Source organism: Alexandromys fortis, unplaced genomic scaffold (genome assembly GCF_014885135.2).
Source record: "Alexandromys fortis isolate MF-2015 unplaced genomic scaffold, M_Fortis_MF-2015_v1.1 scaffold_45, whole genome shotgun sequence".
NCBI lineage: Eukaryota > Metazoa > Chordata > Mammalia > Rodentia > Cricetidae > Alexandromys > Alexandromys fortis.
Window position 1 is genome coordinate 5161197 of NW_026067926.1, and position 24780 is coordinate 5185976.

The 24780-nt window shown below is 40.7% G+C and overlaps 1 protein-coding gene across 1 annotated transcript in view; it reads right to left on the reverse strand.

Moving 5' to 3' along the window:
* LOC126502360 (phospholipid-transporting ATPase ABCA3-like) overlaps positions 1-24780 on the reverse strand; it is a 65459-nt gene that overhangs the window by 39697 nt on the left and 982 nt on the right. The window contains exons 3-10 of the mRNA XM_050143281.1: positions 22541-22668; positions 20750-20900; positions 17074-17333; positions 13063-13179; positions 12455-12572; positions 8378-8551; positions 7440-7618; positions 2160-2294 (exon numbers count right to left, since the gene is read on the reverse strand). Of these exons, the coding sequence (XP_049999238.1) occupies positions 2160-2294; positions 7440-7618; positions 8378-8551; positions 12455-12572; positions 13063-13179; positions 17074-17333; positions 20750-20900; positions 22541-22668 (1262 nt within the window). The remainder of the gene's footprint in view (positions 1-2159; positions 2295-7439; positions 7619-8377; positions 8552-12454; positions 12573-13062; positions 13180-17073; positions 17334-20749; positions 20901-22540; positions 22669-24780) is intronic.

Consider the following 24780-nt stretch of genomic DNA (forward strand, 5'->3'; position numbering starts at 1 on the left):
TGGGAATCAAGCCTTGCATGCAGAATTAAAGCAGGCATTCTGGTACACCCCACTGATCATGAGGACAGGCAGTGCTCTGTGTGACCAAAACCACTATGCTGTGGCAGGTTTCACCAAATGGTGGGAGGGTTTCTCCCAAGTAGTCTCCCTAGAGAAGATTTAGGCTAAGGAAAGTGTCTTAAGTTCTTGTATTCAGACTAGAGCTCCTGACTGCCTAATCAGCAAACCAAGCAAACAGACTCTGGATTGTCCTATAGTCGCTGCAATATCTGTGAGTTAGTCCACTAACATCTATTTCTTCCAGCCACTGAATCTCAATCACATAGCGAAAGGATGTGCAAATCTCTCCAGTACCAATCCCAAGCTGTAGAGGGCGATGTAGAGCAGAGCTGGAGGACAGCTGAGCCATCAGCTTCAAACAGCCACTGATAGAAGTCCTGGAGAGTTGCACCTAGTCTGGGCGGAGGAGGTTTTTTCAACAGAGATGACCGTTGGGTAGGGCAGTCAGCATCCACAATGCCAGGTTTCCAGAGAGGCTTCCATGAACAATCTGATGAACTCTATTTTTAATTTGTTACATCATTATTAGTTTTTATTTCTCCAACGGCACTAGCATGGATTATAATTAATTAATTAGTTTAAATGCTAAGATGCTTTCACTTACACTAGAAAGCAAGCTCCTTGAGAGTGTGGACTTTTTCTGAGTTTTTTACTGCTGGATCTCCAGGAGCAAGAATGAATGAATGAATGAATGAATGGGATACAATCCAAGACCTTTAGTTCTTCTGAATATTGTCACAATCCTGGATATGCGAGTGCAGGAGAAGTGTGGGAAGGATAGAGTGCTCTGTGGATATATTAGAGAAATTCTTGGGGGCAAAAGGCGGGGGAAGTAAAGAAAACTGTGGGAGGCTCGGGTAAGTAGAGTTGGGGAAATGGTCGCAGCCAGTGTGCTCCTTGAGTCAGTGGCCTCTGGCTTTACCAAAGCACAGGTTATTAACATTCACAAAAAAGTTTATTGAAATGTTTGGCATTCTGGAGAAGACTGGGGAAAAACTGAACTTTGCACCTAGGTGGATAAAAGCAAAATAGAGACTTCTTGTAATATAAGGAAGCTGGGAAAGGTTTACGAGAGAAGAAACACTCTCCACCCTCCTGAGTTCAGGCTGTAGAGTCAGGAGCTCAGTCCTCAAGCTTAGGCAGAGCCTTGAGAGAGAAGGAAATCCCAGATAACGTGAGTTCTCTGGGCTGCACATCTACAGAAAACCCACCAAGACTGACAGATCCAAGTGTCACCTCCCCTCCCCCAATACTACCCAGGCAAAAGAGATCACAAGATGAATGGAAAACGCTAGCAAACAGAAATCAATGTTTACCCACTCAAGTCACAAAGCTCCACTAGCTACACTTTAAAATGGCAGTGTTATGCCCAAATCCCCCAAGTATCCCAAAATCCAACAAGTAGACCAAGTCCCGTATGTAAAAGCAAAGAGCCTTTATTTTATACAAGTTTGCAAACTCGGTCTCTTCGTGTGTCCAACGTATTGAAATAATTGGAGAGCCCCGAGCTCAGTTAGAATTGGGTTTTTATAGTAGTAAAGGTGGGGGTGAGGGGTTTCTAAGGTTCAGGACCCCTGATTGGCTGACATTTTCTAGGGGTGTCCTGGTGAGTGTGCTGGCAGGTAATTCTATCTACAATGGCTATGACGTTAGGAATTTCCTTTGGATGGTCCGTTCTTGGATGGTACTTGGGTAATCTCAGTTTGTGGTTCTTCCTGCAAGTAGGTACCTGCAAGGGTAAACTACTGAGACTCGGACCTCCATTAAACTTATCGATGGCTGAGTCCTACTCTGGCTGGTGATAATGGCTGGAAGTAAAGAACTTCCTTTGGGTGGTCTGTTCATATTTAGCTTATCATGGCTGGCTCCTACAGCAGCACAGATAGACTACATGACACAGGCCATAGGGAATCTGACTATCTTCTAGTAGGAGGATCAACTATTAAGTATTACACAGATAACATTTTTATCTTCCTCTGGAGAAGTAAACACGATGGCTATGACCTTTGATTAGTATTGGGGTATTTCTTACACTGAAGGTTCACCATGAGCACAGTCAGGTTCCAGCTTCACCGGGAAGGGAGGTCGTGGAAGAATACCTTGTGCAGGTGTTTGATCTGGACGCCTGCCATCAGATCAACTGGTTCCGCTTCAAAATACTTGCTTTGAATTGTCTTATGAAGTTGGGTGATTTCGGGCTTCATTTTAAGTGTTTCTCCAAACCAGTAAGAGCGCTAAGAAGAAATAGAAGTGATGTAACTGGTGGTACAGAAAAGGGAACACTACACTGAGGTGGGGTGCATACAGTTCTCAAGAGCAGATTTCAGAGCAATCTAGCTCTAGACTCCCCACGTCCTCCTCCAGGGTCTAGCCTGGCAAGCAACCCCTACAAGCAGATTCTTTTTTTTTTTCTTAACCCACCAGAGTTATCCTGGGTCCATAGCAAGTGCCCAGTCCTAGTCTGGCCAAACACACCTGTGCAGCATGGGACCTCAAGACCCTCCACGAGGTCCCACATTCCATACCATTGCTAGTCCAATACCTCCTGGGTGTAGCCACCTTCTCGGCTTCTGCCAGAACCTAACCTGGAGAGTACCCATGGTGTCCTCATCCACACCTTTTCCTCAACCCCGCAAGATTTAGCCTGGTTCTCGCACCTGTGCGCCAGCCTAGTTTGGCCTTCCATTGCTTCTCTGCAAAGTGGTTTAGTCTTAAGTCAGAATCTTCCCCGCCTAGCCACAAAACCACAGGGTGCTCTCACATAATGTCTGACCTTTCCAATCAGACACACCTATCTAAACGGTCTGGCTTGGAGCAGGAATCACAGCATATATTCCAGGACTGTCCCCTCTGTCCACCTGACTTGAATTCCAATACATTCCCAAACTCTAGTCCCAACCCACTCCCACATTCTCTCATCTTCCCCAGCCTGTTGTGTCCACAACAAATTTAGAACTAAAAGGAAAGCTTTGCAAGTAGAATGAGTCAGCAGAAGACAGAACATCAGGTCTCAAAGGTAAAATAGGGGATCAAAAAAAGATGAGCAAGGAACAAGAAAATGTATCAAAAAATATGGAAAGAAACACTTGGAGAATGTGGGACACCATGCAAAAGCCAAAGCTTCATGTCATAGGAATAGATGGAGGAGAAGAATTTCAAGTCAATGGCATAGACCAGATCCTTTACAAGAATATAGAAAACTTCACCAAACCACGGAAAGACACACCCATGCAGATACAAGAAGCATACAGAACACCAAATAGACAAGAAAAGGAAATCCCCATGGCATATCATAGTTAAAACACTGAGTATATATAACAAAGAAAACTAATGAAAGTTGCAAGAGAAAAATAGCCCAGTCACATATAAAGGAATACCAATCAGAATAACAGCTGGTTCTCAGTGGAAACTTTGAAAGCCAGAAAAGCACAGAGCAAGGTATCCCAAGTCCTGAAAGACTATGACAGCCAATGTAAAATAATATATGCTGTAAAGCCATGTTTGAACTATCAATAACATAAGCATCCTGAAAAGAATTATATCCAACAAACCAAAACCAAGAAAGACATAGGAAGCAATATTTTGGGCTGAAGAGAAAAATGAGCATGGCAGAGTGACTATGAAAAGACATATGAAGCCATAATTATTAAAACACAAAGGGCCACTGAGAATACAAACAAAACCAAAAATCAACAACACAATGACTACAATTAACACACAAATTTCAGTAATAACTTTAAATATCAAAGACCTCAGTTCCACAATCAGAAGACACAGACTGACTGAATCAAGAACAAAATCCAGCTATCTGATGGCCTATAAGAAACATCTTAAAGTAAAAGGACAAATGTAACCCAGTGAAAGAGGACCAACAAGCAAGCAGTTACCACTATCCTAATATATGAAAGTATAGACTTTAAATTAGAAGTAATTAAAAAAGATTTTGAAAACGGCATTTCATTCTAATCAAGGGAACAGCTAAGCAAGAAGACATTATTATCGGACATATTTGCACCAAACTCAGTGTGCCTAATTTCATTTAAAAAAAAATCTGTCATTGGATTTAAAGACACAGATTAACACCATCAATCAATACAAGGTGATTTTGATATCTCACTTTTTCCAATATAAAGATCATCTGGATGAAAATAAACAGAAAAATCCTATTAATTGACATTACACATCAGATGGACTTAACGGATATCTGTAGTACTCTTTATTCAAACACCAAAGAATTCACATTCAACTCTGCAGCACATGGAAGCTTTCCAAAAAACAGGCCACATTCTGGAACACAAAACAAATATTTTTAAATTCAAAATGATAGAAATTGCTCTTCATATCCTATCAGACCACAATCCAACAAAACTTAAAATTGATGGCAAAATCCTCTAGTAAATACAGAAACTCAAGGACATTAAACAACTCATTACTAAATGATGAATGGGATTAATAGAAAAAAAAAACAGAAAAATTAAAAAACCTTCCTGCAATTAAATTGAAATGAAGATCTATGGGATAAATGTGAGTGGAAAAGGGAACCTCATTTACTGTTGGTGCAATTTCCAACTGCTGCAGCCCTGTGGAAAACAGTGTGGAGAATCCTCAAAAAGCTAAAAATAAATCTTCCATATGATACAGCTATACCAGTCCTTGGCATATGCCCAAAGACCCAATGTCCTACTCTGAAGATACTTGCTTAGCCCTGGTCATAGCTGCTCTGTTCACAACAGGTAGGAAAGGGAAACAACCTAAATGACAGTGGAAATGTGGTGCACACCATAGAATACCATTCAGCTGTAACGAAGAATTAAACCATGACTCTGCAGACAAATGGATGAACTTAGAGAAGATCAGATGGAGTGAGGTAACCTAGACCCCAAATTCCATGTTTTCTTTTGTCGGAGGCTCCTGTTTCCAAATCTCCAGATATAAACACATAACATAGTCTGTAATAACTACAGAAACCAGGAAAGTAAAGCAGAACAACTTTCAGCACAGGGGGTTTGTGGAGCAATAGAGAGAGGAATAGCAGGATACAAGTGATCTTATCAGGGAATGGGGAAAGAGGGGGCTTTGTAGCGAGGGAGCTGGAGATGACTACTCAAGGTGGGAGGAGCATAAAGGGGGATAGTAGGATACAAATGATTGTACTGGGCAGATGGGAAAAGGATGGGCACCTTATGGAAGGGAAGGGAAGTAAATATAAAAGAAAGGGGAAGCTGAGTTAAATAATAATAAGGATGTCTGAAAGAGTCATGAGTAATAAGTTATTTACCAAAAAAACAAAATCCATAAAACACATAACTACATATATAAATATACATGTATAGTTTTAGTGAAATTTTCTCATCTGGGCTACTGGTTCTTTCTTCAAAAGTGAAAGATCACTTACAAAAAATTCCAAACACCAGATATGAGAAACCGTCTTTTGAGTTGTTAGCCAGGGCTGTCCAAGAGTCTCCCCAAACATACAGCTTATTGCTTTTACCCGTGGATATCTCCCAGAGGTAGAAAGCAAATCCTTACTGCTGGAGACACCACGCATTTCAGAAGCAGGGCCCAGAGTCCCCTCAGCTGGAACTGACCTGCCTGCTCCCTCCGTGACAACCAGCTTTCATGGCACCAGAAAGCACGATGCACGTTTCCAAAGGAGACAGACAACCAACAGTCCCACCCAGTTTATAAGTCAAACCAATGGCCAGCCTGGCCTGATGACCCTAATGGTGTAGTACTGGCATACATACCTTAGCAGTAACCAACAACTCTCTTGGACTTATGACTAGCGCAAGAAGAAGGAGACCACACCTTGTTCTGGAAACCTAGCTAACTACTCAGTATTAGTGACGCTATGGTTATCAGAGGAGAATCTACAGCCACTACTTTCCTAAACCAGCGTAACTGCTAACAACAACCTATAAACATTTGCCTTTAAACCCGCAGATATGTGTAGTCTGCACTCCTCATTAAAGAAATCTCTCTTTGCAGCAGATGGAAAACATAACAGAAAAGCACAACTAATCAAATAGAGTTGTGGAGCCCAGGCCCAAAGGGTACATCTACAACACACTCCCACACCCGAGGCTTGGAGAGCATTATGGAAAGATTCTAAGAGGAACAGAGAACTTGCTGTGATTTTTGTCTCCCAGTAATATCAGGAGATACATGCATAGAGTCATCAACATGACTACCCAAAAGTGAGCTGAACAAGGAACATGCCAAACTGGAAAGAGAGGAGCTCATGAGACCTCAGCCCTACACAAAGAACATTAGGCAACCGAGGAAAGCAGAGCACGGGAGAGCTGTAAAAGCACATCAATTGGTTATCCAGCTTTAAGAGGTCAGCCCTGAAAATTTATATACAGGTAACATTATATGGAACGAACAAGCTATATATATATGTGTGTGTGTGTGTGTGTGTGTGTGTGTGTGTGTGTATGTGTGTGTATGTATATACATATACACATGCAATAACAGCATGCAATGACAATTAGTCTTTTACAAAGAGATCATGAATTTGAAGGATAATAGGGAGGGGTGCTCAAAGGGTGTGGAGAGCAGAAAAGGACAGGAGAAATGCAATTAAATTATAATCTTAAAAACCTACCCCTGCAAAATAATTATTTGAGGGGGGTAAAGTAACTACTACCAACTGACACCACAGAGAGAGTGTTATATCATTATCACATCTTCTCTGAACAACATATGTGCCAAAGATTTTCATACTACTTCCTGGAGCTCTGACTATAAGGAATCTAGACAAGAGAAGGCCATGAGGATCCAGGTGTGGTTCAACTCCTCTGTGTTATTGTCCAGAGTCTCAGTGCTGGTACCTTGTTTAAGAATGCATAGCCTCAGTTCGGTGGTGGTGACGCACATCTTTAATCCCAGCATCCAGGAGGCAGAGGCAGGCGGATCTCTGTGAGTTCAAGGCAGCCTGGTCTACAGAGCTAGTTCCAGGACAGGCTCCAAAGCTACACAGAGAAACCCTGTATTGACCCCTCCCCCCCCCAAAAAAAAGAGTGCACAGCCTTTTGAAATACACTCCTGCAAATGTGTGGGCTCATTACTCACAATTTGTACACTTTGTTTTTTTCCAGCTCTTACCTGTGGGTTATGTTTCCTTACATATAATCATAGATATCTGCAATAATAATTTAGGACTCCAAGATCTTACCTACATTGTCTATGCATGTATGTATGAGGTCTCAGACTGTATTAGGAAAACAGTAGTGGTTTAGTCTGGCAGGAACATAGATAAGGATGGTTTTCCCACCTACTCTACTGTAATAGTATAAAACTGACTAGTGTTTTTCTTTCAAGATGTTTAAAACAAATTCACAAAGATTTACCTATGAACAACAGGAACCAAGACTCACCGTCATGAAAAAGTTCCATGGCTTGGGCACACCGTACTCTCCTGGGAAGACAGCTTCTATATACCAGGCCACAAGGCCATATAGGAAAGCATCAACTAAGAGCATTCCTAGCACGTAAGCAAATGAAAAGCTGTCCGTATCTGCTGGTGAGAATATGTTACTCCATTTCATTCCAGTTTCTAAGACAAAGCATGAAGACATTCAATTAGATGCCAGAGGGACTAAAGAAGTTCTTCATCTGTATCATAACTGAGTGACTTTCTAGAAGTTTCTATGTGAGTCTGCAGCGGTCGGATTAATAAATCACCAGTAATAGATATTTAAACAAGTTTAATAACAAAACCAGACTCACGAAACCAAGGTTCCAGCGGAGTAGCCAGCGGAGACAGGAGAGGAAGGGGAAGGAGCGCGCAGCCTCTGCCCGCACAATATATCAGTAAACATACGCCTGAGGGCAGCCCGCCCCCAAGGGGAGGGCTTATCCCTACATGAGTCCATTACCTTCTTAGCGTTAAAATTTAGGACTCCAAGAGGATATCCACATAAGAAGGTAATCACGGAACTGTTTCGCACTATACCCAAACAGAAGCAATTGGAAATGACTGAATAAAAATGAACTACACAAAATTTAGGAAAGTAGAACTTAATAAAAATAAACAGACCTACGGACTAGGATATTGATTCCTCTCCTTACCGCTTTGCATGGTAAAATCTCTCAGGAATGCATAATTTTTGAGAAACATAATCACCGAAGTGTAAGGAAGATGTCTGCTATCTTTCTGGACGACCAGGAAATTTTTGGAGACTGTGAAGTCACTCATATACTAATATGGTAGTATAAAGTAGAAGAACATTTTGGAGGACATTTTAGCAGTCAGAATTAAACTATGAATAACCAGTTCTGAGAGCACAGGAAAGTTTACACGGCCACTACTCACTCCTTGTCTCTGCATCAATCAGGAATTTCAGTCCGAACATCATCCCAGCATTAAAGTTGAAGCACCAAATTAGCTTCTGCTTGAATGTCATGTGTTCATAGTTCGAGTACATTGTCATACACGGGAAGTAGGTGAGGGAAAAAAAGCAGCTTCCTAAGGTCACAGCAAAGTTGACTGCAAAAGTAAAGGGAAGGATGACCAATTTAAGCAATTTTGAAAAATAACACACAAATTGGCTTGTTATGTGTACACTAAGTAGGCATTTCAAGAAATTAAAATGTGGGGAAGGTTGAAGGGGGGAAGGGAGAAGCAGGGAGGGGAGCAGAGGAAAAATGTAAAGCTCAATAAATATCAATAAAAAACTGAAAAAAAAAAAAGAAATGAGAATGTCTGTTTTGTTGCCACTGCTTTCCCCAGAACATAAATGTGCTGTCTGGAACGTAGTGTGTGCACAAGGATATTCTGAAGAAAGGGATAAAATAAAACACGTAAAAACCTCATATTTCTGGACTTGTACACTCTATATGCAATTATTATGAACATCTTAACAGTTATTAGAAATTTATAATTTTATTCTTTACCACTCAATATAAGAAATTATAATTGAAACAGGACTATTGGAATAATCAAAATATTCGTCATATGTTATGAGATTCAGTCTCTGTCATGGTAATGGATGAAAAGAATGATTCCTGAATAAATCAAGAAGCTGTAATTCAGTGTTTCAACAACATAACAACAAAAAGCCCATTAGTTTGGTTTTAGAGTATTTTGGAGTTCCAAAGTGTGATTTGATTTTCAGAGTTACCGTTTAATAATAGTTGAAATATTGCTGTATTCAACAAAGAACTAAGAAGCATGCGAACAAGATGATATGAGCTACCATATACAAAAGAAGAAGAAAACAAACAACAGAACAAAGAAAATACTTGACCCTGAGGAAGGCCAGAGGCTGGACTTCTCCAACAAAGACTGTGAACAATCTGTCTTAAACATGCTCGAGTCCTAAAAGAACGAGCTGAGGGGAAGTAGGAACACGAGATTGTTGCATATAGAGACTATCAGTGAAGTGATGGAAATTAAGAAAAGGGACTGCACAAATGCTCAGACCGCAAAGTAAAGTAACAGAAGACTTCACATGTCTGAGTAGACAAAGGAAAAAGCAGCAGTTAAAAACAGTACGATTGACATTATACAATCGTATGGAGCAGTAAGAAAAATAGAGATTTGGTAGAGCCTGAGAAACCTTGGGCCACTATCAAAGTCACCTCCATAGGCAAATAGAAGTCACAGAAGAAGAAAGTAAGCATCGCATCTGATTTGAAGAACTGTGGTTGAAAATCACTACACTTACAAAAAAAGGCATAAACTTCATCTAAACAAAACAAAACAAAACAAAACACCACTTCAAATAGGGCAGTAGAAGAAGCTTACACTGAGACACACCCACAACAAAAATGTTCATGTTCCAAAGGCAGGTAATTGGCACAGTGAAGTGCTGAGGGCGTCTCTGAATGGTAGTGTGCCTACCTAGTGTACCTGAGGTCCTGGGTTACATTGTAGCCTTAGAAAACAAAACAAAAGGCTATAGAGTAGCAAGGGAGAGAATTCTGCCAAGTACAAGACCACAGCATACTTTCCTCTTGGAGTCTAGAGGTAGGAAGTCACTGGAGAGACACTGTGAAAATGAACCTAAAACATGTCAACCAAGAATTCTATATGAGGCAAAGCTGTTCTTTATGAATCCAAGAGAGACTTCCTGGTGCTGGGACCACAGATCAGGATCTTGATGTCCTTGATAAATATTATTTTATTGTATCATTTACTAATAACAAACAAAAAGCTGGGGAAAACATCCTCACTCTAGCATCTTTCTGAGAAGAGACGGTGTACCATTAGCACTTGCTGGGGCTCAACAAAAGTTAAAAAAATGTTATTGAAACTAAGGTCACAAATTGCTCATAATTGTGGCATTAATTGTAATTTATATAAGAAAAGAATCAGACACTATATAGAAGAGGAAATGAGATGGAATCAAAGTGGAAGACACAAGGGAGAAAAAGACGAGGCATGATAGAAAATAAGTGTCTGGCTGGCCGAGGCAAATCCTTACCGATTAGTTATTACTGCAAATAGATTAAATGCAATGACGTGCATTAAATTCTAAAAAGGCAGAGGTGGAAGAATGTATTGGAAGTCAAAGACACAAATTAATCGTGAGTCTAAAAAAAGTCATCCGTGCCACTACCCAGAGAGAGTGGCTAAACTATCAGGCAGAATGAGAGACTTTAAGTAACAAAGAAGGATATTGTAGATAATTTTTTGAGATAGAGTCTTGCTATGTAGCCCTGACTGGCCTGGCACTCACTATGTAGTCCAGGCTGGACCCCAACTTTTGGTACTGTTTCTGCCTTGGCCTCCCAAGTGCTGGAATTGTAAGTGTGTGCTGCTATACCTGCCCAACATGGCCAAATTTTCCAGAAGAGAAAACATACCTGTCTCATTAGAAACACACACGTAAGTTTCATTAGTAACTGATGAAATGCAAATTTATTGTCGATTTCTCTTTTTTGGTCCTGAAAACTGAATTTAGGGTATCACACACACCAAACAGGGCTCTGCCATCTGCCTGTACTTGCAGTTTGAAAAATGCAGATTTAAGTTGCATTTATTTAACACTTTATATCATAATTTGACACAAGTTTAATATTAAGGACATAGAAAAATAGGAATTCTCACCTTCCAGTGGGACTGTAATTTTACAAAAATCCTTTGGCATGGGAACCCTCAAAGGGTGAGGAAGAAAGTTTTGTCTTTGTTGTTACACACCATGCTAAGCACAAAGTATGTAGCCCAAAGAAAGAGCATGTGAGTGAGTGAATGGATGGATGAATGAGTGAATATCCATTGATTTTATGTTCTATTCTCATCTTTCAATCCTTTCAAATCTTTCAAAACCTAACTACTGCCACCTTCATTTGTAATCTTGTGATCCATGACCTTTGTGTGTGTGTTGTGACTCGCTAATTTTCATTGCTATCAGCATGTCTTTGGGTGGCTAGTTTTACAAGTCACCCTGAATGCACTGTGGGACACGCTGATTGAACGGATTGAACATTATGTCTGGGTGTGTCCGTATGCCCCCAGTCGAGGTCAGTATTTGCCCAACCTTATATGAGTGGACATCAACCTATGCCGAGACCCTGGAAGGAACAAAAACAGAGGGAGAAAGAATTCTCGCTTTCTTCCTGACTGCCTTCTGGTCAGAACACTAGCCTTATCCCGCCATGGGACTAGAGTACTCCCACTGGCTCCTCTTGTTCTTAGGCATCAGGACACATGCTGTAAATAATCACTGGATTCCCTGAATTCCATGGTCACAGATTTCAGATGGGGGGACTTTTAGACCTCCATAACCAAACAAACCAATTCATCATAATACCCCCTTATCTTTGCTTCTGCTTCTTCAGAGAACTCTACAGGAATGTTTTATGCACGTGATATCCATACTCCAGAGGCCGATGCCAGTTCTGTGTGGGCAGACACTGCATTTCTGCCCACCAACAGCACACATTTAAGTGCAAGGAGCAGTTCTGCAGTTGATGATTTTCTCATCATCAGATCCTAGCAAACTCGGAAGGGTCTGCATCTCAACAGTTCCTGGTGGGAGGGCCAGATGGATACAAGAGGCAGTCCAGGGTTAGAAAGAACAACCAAATATGATCAAATATGATCGATCATACCATCACACAAATGCTGTGCTTATCAATTTTCATCACTCACCTTATTCCGTTTCTTTTTAAGACAAAATCTCATACAGTCTAGCTGGCTTCAAACTTACTATATTGTTGAGGATGCCCACAAACTCCTGATCCCCCTACTCCTGCCTTCCAAGTCCTAGCACTGCAGACGTGAGCTGCCCCTCTGCACTCACTCCATTTCTAGTACTTACAAGAGCACAGGCCATCTCAGAGCACAGGGGCCGTGGGGGTGGCGGGAGGTAACATTCAGAAGGGGCTTTCAAACAGTGTTTGTTTTGTTGCTGAGGCTCTTTCCTGTGAAGAACCATGTACTCACCTCTATTAAACAGTGTACTAATCACAAAACTGAAGCATATTGATGAGATGGCATAAAATGACAAGAAGACGAAGACAAGGATTGGGTCATTGTATTGGAAGATTGGTGCAGGTTCAGTCTAGCAAAATAATTAGAAATCCAGTTTAGTCATAGATGATGCGTTATGATGACAAAGCATAAGAAAAGAAAGATCCTTAAATATTTTATTATTCCTGTCCAACACTAGGGATGCACTGAGGAAGATGAAAAATTAATACTCATTTTTGACGGGATCTCAAAGAGCCCAGATTGGCCTTGAAGTATGTAGCAGGTGATGATCTGCCTTTGCCTGCTGGGATCGCAGGCATGCACCATTGCTCTCTATCTATGCAGGGATTTGTGCATGTTAGGCAACTATCTTTAAAAAGCCTCATCTCCAGCACCAAATGACCCATTTCTCACAGAAAATCCACCCACCTAGGCTTGAACTGAAGTCTGCCGAGAAACCAGGCAGCCTCTGAGATTCTATAATGAAGTCCACACAAGCTCCGAGACGTTAGACTGGCTCTATCTTTCTGTTTCCCTCTTAAAGTTTAGCCACAACATACCAGAATCAAAATGACACTTGCCTTGACAAATAAAACCACGCATATAAATACGATGTTAATAACATACAAACAGAAGAACGTGAAGAAATAGGCAACCCAGAGCATCCAGCTGCCCAGTCCGATCATGAGCTGGTATTCCTGTAAGAGAATTACCACAAATTAAACATCATGAGCACACACACACACACACACACACACACACACACACACAGTGCCTTAGAGTTCTCAAAATATACTGACATATTATATAACCTCATATTTATGGCCCAGATCTCCAAGTTATAGAGGATAAACTTGGCCCAGAATCTCCTGCAATTTCTTTAAAATTGTTCAGCTAGTGACTGAGTACTGTAGATTTTATAAGCTCAGAGGTCATTTCTCTGATAACTAACTTCCTGATACTGTTAGAGACACTGAGGGCATGTAAGCAAAGCTACAAACCACTTAAATTTATCTTTTTTACAATTATATTTCTAGAAAAAGGTATAATAATATTTAAATTTTGGGGGCAGTGGTGGCACACACCTTTAATCCCAGCACTTGGGCGGCAGAGGCAGGTGGATCCCTGTGAGTTCTAGGCTAGCCTGGTCTACAAGAGCTAGTTCCAGGACAAGCTCCAAAGCTACACAGAGAAATTCTGTCTCAAAAAAAAAAAAGTATTTATACTCAACCATAAAGGTTGAAAACACTACATTTAAGATGAGAAGAGAAAATGCCCACAACTTTAGCGATACCCTTATGAACAATGTGTTTTCTTCAGAAATAGTTGTTTATAGAAATAGGAGGTATTTTGAGTTTTAATAAAAGCATATTCAATGCATTTCACAAAAATATAATATTAGCATAGATTAAGAAAAGTTACTTGAGAGGTCTGAATATTCAGAATCTACTCAAAATATTTTTGTTGAATTTTACTAATATGTTAATATTTAAATTCTATTAATATAGTTTCCTCCCCACAGTTTCTACCTGTGTGGTACATACAAGGTTCTCCGTGAATGTCTTTTGAATTAATGAGTACATGACTGGAAAGATCTAGGAACATATGCATGCTATCCAAATCTCCTTAGAGTGGTTACAGGTTCGTGTTATTACCTACCTGTAGAGACAAAAAGAGAGAGAGAGAGAGAGAGAGAGAGAGAGAGAGAGAGAGAGAGAGAGAGAAAAGGTGCCATTGAGATTTTACAGTTTAGTATTGGAACAGATTCACTCTGCAAAATTGTATTTATTTATCATTCATTTTGTTGTCTGTGTGCATGCACATGTGTGAGCATGCAGGTACGCATGTGGCATGGTGCACATGGAAGACAGAAGACAATTCTTGGGAGTTGGTTCTTTCCTGTCACCTTCTGGGATCCAGGTATAAAATTCAGGTCACCAGGCTCGTGTGTGAGCGAGTGCCTCTACATGTGAGCCATCTTGTAGACCCTTACTTAGTAAGCTTTAATAAGCACTTAAAGTGACAAAGCATATTCAACAAAAGCAGTGCAAGATTTGTACATAAAACCTGCAAAACGTGGCTGAATGAGATGACAGAAGTCTGAATAAATGCAAGGCTCCCCGCTTCACCACCCAGAACACTTAATATTGCTAACATGGTAAGATACCTTAAATTATGTGCAGACTACACACGATCTCTTTCCAAAAATCTTTGTACAGAGTTACATGAAACCCCAGAACCTACATAAAACTCAGAACGGTAGCGCGTCAGTGATGTTAGTTCTCCTGTGATGAGAGAGAGGTGGCAACAGGGACTGTTCAGAGGCTCATGAGCTAGCCTGGTGTACACAGCCATGAACAACAGAGAGATTCTATCTCAAACAAGGTGGAAGAGGAAGACCGAAACCCAAAGCTGTTCTCTGACAAGCATGGTGTGGCATGTAGGCACCTGCACTCACACACATAAACATATACATAGATATGCATCCTATGCACATACATAAAAGAAACTTAGAGATTCACAAACGCTAATAAAATTCATATGGACATTCAAAAGACCCAGGGTAGTCAAAACAATCTTGAAGAAACCATAACACTACCTGGTTTCAATATACGCTGCACTGAGCTTGCTGTGCACAGCTCACTAGGAAGTTCTGCGTGTACCTTACAGTTCACCTTAGACGTATACCACTAATACACATTTGCTAACAGGCTGGAATATTTTCAGATTTCCCCAGGAATTTATTCTTTGATCTATATGTTGTTTAACTGCCAAATTACTGAGCGTTCTAATCTTTGCTCTGCTGTTCCCAGAGGAAAGCATGCTTTTCATTACTCAGGCCTTTTCTGCCTCCCAAGTCATGTCCCATGACTGTTTCATACCCAGTCTTGGTTTATTGGTCAAATGTTTGTGTCTTCCTACTTATGTGACTCTTTTTAAATATGTAATTTAATTCTCTTGGGACAGAGATCATACTCCGTTATGTCAGGCTTCTGGTAAACCCATTGTGCTTACAAACAATATTATATTCCAGAACCATCGGGTGTGGGATCCTATAAGCATCATTTAATGTATTTGTGAGTTTTGCTGAGGTTCACCTCATATCTAACAGCAGAATTGAGTTAAAGTGGAAAGAAAAAATATCCCATGAAATAGTCACCAAACGACAGCTGAAGTGTCAGTAGCAATATCAAACAAAAATATTTGATAGCAAAACTTATAAAAATCAAGGATATTGTGTTTTGAAAAAAGCCCATATTATCATGAGGATACTACAGTGAGAGACATGTATGAATCAAAAGCAACAGCAGCAAAAGACAGGAAGGAAAACACAGCAGAATCAGATGAGGGATTGTGCTGCAATAATGGCTGGAGACTTCAACACAGCGTTTTCAGTAACAGATCTTCTGGACACAGAGAAGCGCAGTGAAAAATGGAGGGTTTCAAACAACGCTATACCCAACTGGACTCAACTGACAGGACAGGACATCAAACAAAATAAATTCTCATCTCCTCCTGAACCATTTCCAGAATAAATGCTAGCTTATAAAGAAGTCTTAATATGTTTTATTTTTTTACTTCTCTTAGATTTTTATTTACTTTGCCCATTGTAATTTTAGATTTTATTCTTTTATTTTTTGAGCCTAAAATTATGTGAAGTATCTTTTCTTACCACAAAGGGATGAAACCAGAAATCGGTAACAGGAAAACTGAAAAAAAAAAAATCATTTACAGGTAGAAATTAACAACGCGTCCTTCAACAAGCACTGAAGAAATAACAAGGAAAAGTACAGAATGAAAACACAGCCTCCCAAAGCTTACGGGGTGCAGTGAAAACAGAGCTGAGAGAGGGAAGTGCACACTAGAGAGGCCTGAGTCGAAAAAGAAACAGCTGCACTAATAGCCTAACGCTATTCCCCGTGAGCCCAGAAAAGAAGGACAAACCAGACACAGGTCCAGAGGGAGACGTTAACCCAGACTAGACTGAGGCAAATAAACCAGAAGATGCAAACAACAGAGAAAAGTCAACAGCGCCAAAATTAGCCGAAATGGCCGAAGTTAGCCAGACTCCCGTGACAAAGGTGAGAAAATGCATTCCTCTGACTCTACAGAAATGAATCACCAGAGAGTGTTGTGGACTGCTCAGCGGCAAACAAAATTTTGAATAATGGAAAGAACGTGGAGAAATGTAGAAGAATACACTGCCTATCAAGATCAGATAGCGGAAGAACAGAACACCTGTCCAGACTTGTAACTAGTGAGGAGACCAAGTCAGTATTCAAAAACCGCCTGGTAAATCACTATCCCTGGGCTGGATGCACTGAGTGGTTTGAGGGTAGTTGATATTCAAACTAAATCTGGAATGTTCCATAAAGTAGTCTCTGTGCGCTGAAACTAAGAGTCATACTAAAAAAAATTTGAATAAAGACAAAATTATAGCAAATTGCCACAAAAGCCAGTGTTGAGTGGCTGCAAGGGAAACAGAACCATCGGTTTTGAACTCGAGTAGATAATTCAACCTTCCACAGAAATTCATCCCACACGTTCAAAATTTTCAGTGTAAATGCTGCCTACAAGGAAAATAGAGTTACCTTCAATTGGTTTTCCTTTTCCCACACAATGGACCGAACGAGGGTAAGATAATTCATAAAGAAGGTGCATGCCAATATTAGAGGGATAAAAATATTAGCGAATGTATGGAAGTAATCGTCCTGATATGCCGGGAACGGAAATCTCTGAATGAGAAGGCTAGTGTTATTAAAGAGCGCGGTGGCCTCAGCACCGCCATGATGTAGCATGATGGCCTTGTCCAAGGCATGTTGCACAGCCAGGAACCCTTCGCTGATGTACCCTAAGGGAGAAAACAAAGATTGCTCAGTAAAATGACTACCGACATCTGAGCTAAACAAAGCAGACAGTAATTCATGTACAGCAATGTATTATACATCCCTGCTCTGGCATGAAGGTGATCTCATGGCTCTGCCGTCTGTGACGAAGCGGTACAGCCGCCTTAGCTTGTGTGAACTCACTCTGATGTTCACGCGGTTAGAAGGAGAGGGGCTGTCTAGCAGTGTCCTTCAGAGACCGTATCCCTTGTTAGGTGACACAAGGCTGTATGTCAATGGGAAAGAGCCGAGTTAACTTTAACCAGGGTCTCCTCTTGGTCTAGGATCCTGAGAAGCCCCCACAGTTTCTCCGCACAAACAGAATGAGCCCACATGCTGGGAATAAAGAGGGTGCTGCCTTCTTTCTCAAGTGTTATGACTTTCTATTTTCCTTTCTGCTATGGACAAGAATTTAGAGTAATTACTACACAGAACTGGTGAGAACGAATATATTTGCCTTTGCTTCATTCCTGGCATTAGAAGGGGAACGCACAATGTTGAATTACTAAGCCCCACAGTTTCCACAGCCGTGCTTTATTGGATAGAGAAAATACACTTTTATTGGTACCTTTGGGTTAGGGAGTTTGGGCTTAGTTTTTTTTTTTTAATATGCTTTCACGTTGGAAAAATCAGTATGATGGCAAATGACAAAACAGTACACTGGGTTTTTCTATGCCATGCATCCTCAAAGTGGGGAGGGGCTGCATCATCCCATGCCGCCCTGCATAAACAGACATAGCTCTGTGATGTTGAAACCTCATGAGAGGGAAGGCTAGGCTTTTAAAAGTCCCCAAAGGCTCTTAGAAGGGCAACAACGCAAAGACTGAGAAAAACTGCTGTTGACCCTGAATCACGCTTCCTTAGCCTCATCTGTGACCACAGCATGCTCAAAACTGAGAGCTTAACACTGGGGCAATGCTATTTCTAATATATAAACTCGATTTGTGTTTCTCCAGTGTTTTTCCTCAGTTTTCTTTTTCTGTTCCAGTTTCCTGCACAGAATGATGCCCGGGCTTACTTATTAAGCTGATGCGGTCTTCTCTAATCTATGGAAACTGTTCATGTGTTTTTTTCCCTCTTTTATCAAAAAAAAAAATAGATAGTTTTCCCTCACAGACACTATCATAATTACTGTTTCCCCTCGCTCTACTCCTACCAGTTACTCCTCATCTCCCCTCCTATCCAAATGCCTTTCTGTCACTCATTAGAAAACAAACAGGCTTCTAAGGGGCAAAATAAAATATAATAAGATAAAACAAAAACTAACACATCAGAACAAAACAAACAGGAGGGAAAGAACCCAAGAGAAGCTACTAGAATCAGAGACGCTCTCATTCACACATTCAGGAATACAATAAGAATACTACACTAGAAGATATATATATATCCTAAAACACATATAAAATTATGTATCTATATGTATATATAAAATAAAAATAAAAATTGAAAATACAGTAAAATTTTAGAAAAAAAAAAGCTCTGACTCTAACATGGCATTATGAGACAAAAAAATAAAATAAGACTTCCTGCTGGCCATCTACTGCTGGGAATGCAGCCTACCCTTAAGAGGGTTTGTTTTGCCCATGGAGGGAACTAAATTTTCATTTGTAAGAGGTTATTAATTGGAGATTGTTTATGGGTTGGGGTGGAGGCATGTGTGCATTTCTCCTTTCCTCTCTAAGACTCCATCTGGTGCAGACCTGTGCAGGCCCTGTGCATGCTGCCACGGTCCCTGTGAGCTCATATGTAGGTGGGTCTTGTTGATTTAGAGGGCCTTGGTTTCTTAGACCCTGTCTCTCATGCTTTTTCCACCTCCTCTTCCATGGAGTTTCTTGAGCCCTGAGGTGAGGGATTTGATAGAGACATCCCATTTAGGACTGAGTGTCCCAAAGTCTCTACTCTCTGCATACTCTGTCTGTCTGTGGGTCCCCCTGTATTTCTTACCATCTGCTGTAGGAGGAGGTTTCTCTGATGATAGCAGAACAGAGCATTGGATCTATACGAGTATAGCAAGAGGCCATTAGGAGTTATTATATTGCTACATATATATTTTTAGAAGAGTATTATTTTGTTTTACCATATGTTCCTGGGCTATCTAGTGATGGGTTCTTGGTTACTCAAGCAGTGCAGGGTATAGATTCCATCTCCTGGAGTGGTCTTAAATCAAATCAGGTATTGGTTTGTTACTCCCATAAGCTCTGTTGATTTTCTCAATAAACTCTACTTCGTTGATTCTTTGTATTTTTTTTTGTTTATATTTTACTGATTTTAGTCCTGAGTTTGATTATGTCTTGCTGTCTATTCCTTTGGGGTGTGATTTATCCTTTTCTTCTTTGTTCTAGAGCTTTCTGGTGCACTGCTGAGCTGCTAGTGTGCGATCTCTCCAGCTTTTTTAGACAGGCACTGATTTTTTATAAATTTCCTCTTAGCCCTGCTTTCATTGTGTCCCCTAAGTTTGGATATACAGTGTATTCATTTTCATTCAATTCTAGGGAGCCTTTAATTTCTTTATAACTTGACCCATTTTTCATTTAGTAGAGAGCTTTTGATTTCTGTGAGTTTGTTAACTTTCTATTGTTTCTTCTGTTGCTGTCCGGCTTTAATCCTTGGTGGTCTGATAGGCTGCAGGGAGTTACTTTGATTTTCTTGTATCTGTTGAGATTTGCTTTGTATCAGAGTATGTGGTCAATTTGGGAGAATGTTCCATGAGATGCAGAGAAGGTATATTCTTTTGTGTGCAGGTAAAATGTTCTATGAATATCTGTTAGGTCCATTTGGTTTACAATGTCTGCTAGCTTCAGCATTTCTGTTTAGTTTTTGTCTGGATGCCCTGTCTATTGGTGAGAGGGGTCTTGCAGTCTCCTACTATCAGTGTGTGAGGGTCAATATGTGATTTAAGCTGTCATGGTATTTCATTTACAAACTTAGATGCCCTGTGTTTGGGACAGAGATGTTAAGAACTAAAATGTCATCTTGGTGTATTTTTTCTTTGATAAATATGTAGCTTCCTTCCTTATCTCTTCTGATTGATTTTGATCGGGTTTATTTTGTTAGATATTAAAATGGCTTCCCCAGCTTGCCTCTATCTACCTACCTACCAACCTACCTATCTACTTACCTATATCTATAACAACAATAATCAAAGAAAAAGAAGATATTAGTGTGAGAGTGGGGGCAATGGGAGGGGTGGAGGGAGCTTACCTGAAAAGGGTGGGAGGAAGATAAGGGAAGGGGAAAAGTGATGTAATTCTATTTTAATTTAAAAGGTATTCTAATTAATTGATTAACTAAACACTTTTTAGCACAGGGCTGAAGAAATATGAATCCATCCATCTTATAATGCAATGAGAAACTAAAACAAGCAGCATAAACCTCTGCTCACCAGGGCTGCCCCCGTCCACATCATGTCGGTTTCTAGGTCCCAGAAGACGTACAGGTGGAAAGAGAAAGTTTGTAAACCAGCTGCGTCCTTGGAAATATGCCCCAGCATTCACGTTCTTTTTAAAATCACTAAAACGCAGGTAATATTTTACCTAGGAAGAGCAATAAAATATATATATAAAACAAAAAAGAAAAATATGACGGAATCAGAAACAAAATGACTCTTAAAGTATATCAAGAATATGAAATTCTGAAGGTATTTTGATGAGTATCTGAGGAGATTCTGGACTTCAGAAGGTGAAGGCAAACCTGTCATGTGGCCCATCCCATGTGAGAAATTCTGAAGTGTCAACGACAGTTGGATTTTTGCTGTAGGTTTGTAGTAAGCCATCACAGCAGGAACTCATGAATACGAGGAACGTATTTTCCCTAGGAGGACATCTGACATGCAAACTAAAATGAGACATGCCAAAAGGGAGCATTCATTCCTTTCCCTTTATGTTAGCCAGCTATTCCTAAAAACAAATCTCTTCCTCTCCTGAAAGTGGTTGAGGAGGACAGAGAAGGAAGGAGCTAAGGTAGAAATGTGGCAAGTTGCATAATTATGGAAAGAAAAGGTCACTAATCTTAGAGAATTGAGCAAACTCCAAGGTACACTGAGTTAGGCCAAAAATTCTCTTTGAGACAAACAAACAAATAATTGCAGGAATTAGACTAGAAAAATTGGTTAGATGAGCAAGTACAGGCATATATGAAACAGTCGATGGATTACTGCACAGTCAAGGACAGATGCTACTTCTCGGAGAGCTCAAGCCCTAGTTGAAGATATATTTAATCATGTTAAGTTCAAATTTGGTGATAAAGACGCATCTGGAATATTTATGGAAGGGCGGCCGAGGAAAGAGGTTGCATGGTTGGGAGACAATATGCACCAGCCCAACACACTTGTAAAGGGCCCGAGTAAGGCGAGGACAGGACAGGGGAGACTATGAATGAAGGCAGAAGACGGAGGCTTGAAACTGCGCCGAAAACATTTCCACACACTGACGCGCCTATGTCAGCCCTCAAGGAATGGGAGTTTAAGGATAGGTGACACATGGAAGTACCAAAGTGACAAGACAGAATAAAGAGGAACCGATGACCCTAGCTGAGGCCTCTCTTTGCCTCCCATGGACAGTTGCTTGTACCTTGAACACAGAATTTTGCCTCTAAACACATCCACATTCTATACTTGGTCTTTTCCCTCAATACCAGGGACATTAAGTTCAAAACTGTCTTTGTCTTTCCTTGGGCTGAGTTATCAGAATCATCCCCAGTATTTGTAGATATCCTGCTTCTGATTCAACATGGCCTGTTAAATGCATGTTGTGGTAGTTTAAAAGAAAATAGTCCCGAAAGGGAGTGGCACTATTGGGAGGCATGGCTTTGCTGGAGTAGATATGGCCTTGTGGGAGGAAATGTGTCAATTGTGGAGGTGGGCTTTGAGGTCTCATATGCTCAAGATATCGTCCAATGTGACAGTTCACTTCCTGTACAGTTTTGAGGTTTCTCTTTTTAAAATATTTATTTTATTTTTAATTATGTATATTTGTGTGTTTCTGTATGGGGGTATATATGCACATGGGTGTGTGAGATCTCTTGGAGCTGGAGTTACAGGTGGTTATAAGTTGCCTAGTGTGAGTGTCAAGAAATGAACTCAGGTCCTCTGGAAGAACAATATTACCCTCTGTGTTCTCCACTGAGCCACCTCTTCAGCCCCTCAGCCATGGGCTTCTATGGAAAACTTTCTCACCTTCTTTGGCAAGGGATCGTTGCTGTTTGTGAAGCTGTGGTCAAACACAATAGCAGCCAGAACATTTCTAGAGTTGACAGCTGACCTAATGTAATCTTCCAAATCACTTTCTGAAGAAAACCCTGTAACTGTAGAGAGAGGAAGAATCCAGGAAAGCAGAATGATTGACAGCGCCTCCTGCCTGGAGGGCGGGAGCTGTGAACACCTGCTGGAGTAAGCTGACTGGTGAAAGTGCCCCAGGGCTAAGGCCTTTCCAGTCTGAGGAGAAATTAGCGGGAAAGGTGTCATACCATGGTTCCATAATATTTACTACTGAATTAAAAATATGTGGAAATTGGGGAATGAAGCCACTTCATGATTTTGGTGTTTGAGTGAGCATATTCCAATAATTGAGAGTTTCAATCAATGAGTTTAACTTTGAAATGTAACCTGATTGACCTTAGAAAATGTGTAATTTATATTTTCCTAAGTCAAAATGTTGCAAGGAGGGCCCGCTTGTTCGTCCCAGCTGCCTGGCTAGCTTAGCCCCGAAATACCACACAGAAACTGTATTAATTAAATCGCTGCTTGGCCCATTATCTCTAGTTTTTTATTGGCTAATTCTTACATCTTAATTTAACCCATTTCTATTAATCTGTGTATCGCCACATGGCAGTGGCTTACCGGGTAAAATTCCCAGCATCTGTCTCCAGTGGATCCATAGTATCTGACTCTTTCCTTCTCTCAGTATTCATTTCTGTTTTCCCTGCCTACCTAAGTTCTGCCCTATCAACAGGCCAAGGCAGTTTCTTTATTCATTAACCAAGAAAAGCAACACACAGACGGGACTCCCACATCATCAAAAAACCTTAGTTGTTCAATATATAGTCCATTTTTACACAGTACATTGTACACCCTAAAGGATTTCCCTAGAATCAAAAGCATGGTTGATGTAAACACAATGTATAGACTTAACAGCTGCTGCAGTATAAATCAGGTTCCACATAGTTTTACCCCTTAGACTGAGATGGCTTTGCTGGTGTAAATCCCTTCAGCAAATCCCTGATTCCCAAAGGCACACAAGGAAAGCTCCACCGTCATCACTATTGATGGCGCTGGCATTCTCACTGGAGGTGCTCTCGATGCTTGTGTTCCCACCCTTAAAACACCCTCCTCCACACTTGTCACCTGTGCTTCTGGGTGTCACTGCCTCTGCATCTCGCCAGAACTATCATGAATCCAGTTCCCTCAGCGACTCTGCTCCACTCATTTTTGTAAACAAATTCAAAACAATCAAACAGTCCATTCTAAAACATTCCCCATTATTTTAGCCTATCTTTCCTATCCAGTAATTATAGGAAGTCTTGGTTGGGTTCAACCCTTGAAAGACCTGCCTTTAAGTGATTATGATGATTGAGTATTCATTTATGTTTGCATAAAAACGAGTATTTCCTGTGTTGGTCAGAAAACAAAGGTATAGCCATGATCTAAGAAAAAAGGATGGTTGAGGTTACAGACTCAGGACCTGGCCCTGATCCCGATGCTCCTGAGGCAGAGGAGCTGGACTGTATGCTTATTCAAAGAGAGGACTTCATTAGAGGGAAGTCACAGAATTTCTAATAGTATTTGCCTCCTTGAGAAACTGGGGAGAAATAGATCCAAGAGTGTGAAGAAGGTAAGTGAGGAACTGTAAACTTAAAACAATTCTACATAGCTTCTCTAATATCCACTGTGGTCTGGATATGCCTCAAGCATGTAGCTCAATTGTTACAGTCACAACTTGGAGGAGGTAGGAGCTTTAAGCGGTGCGTGTGGAAAATAGTTAAGCCATTGGAGGGATTTCTCTGGGGGGGGGGTGTAATGAAGTTTTTGCAGAACCCAGGTTAGCTCCTATGTGAGAGGGTGGTTAGAAAAGAGCTGGTCTGGGCCTGTTCTATATAGCTTGTAGCTTCCTGTCTCTCCATATGACCTTTCTCCACTACAATGCCATCTACTTCACTGTGACACAGCCAAGATACAGATGGGGACACCAATCTTGTTCTTTTCACTTCCAAAACTATGTGTTAAATAAACTTTGCTTTATACGCCACCTGTGTCAGGTACTTTTTTACACTTATATAAAATGAACTCAGATATAGCCTTCTATGGATTGTGCAATACTGTTTTTAAATAATTGACCACTACTAATTCAGAATAAAGATGTTTATCCTGTGTGTCTCTGCTGAACACAGCAATGCTCCTGATGCTATTCCGGCCCCGAG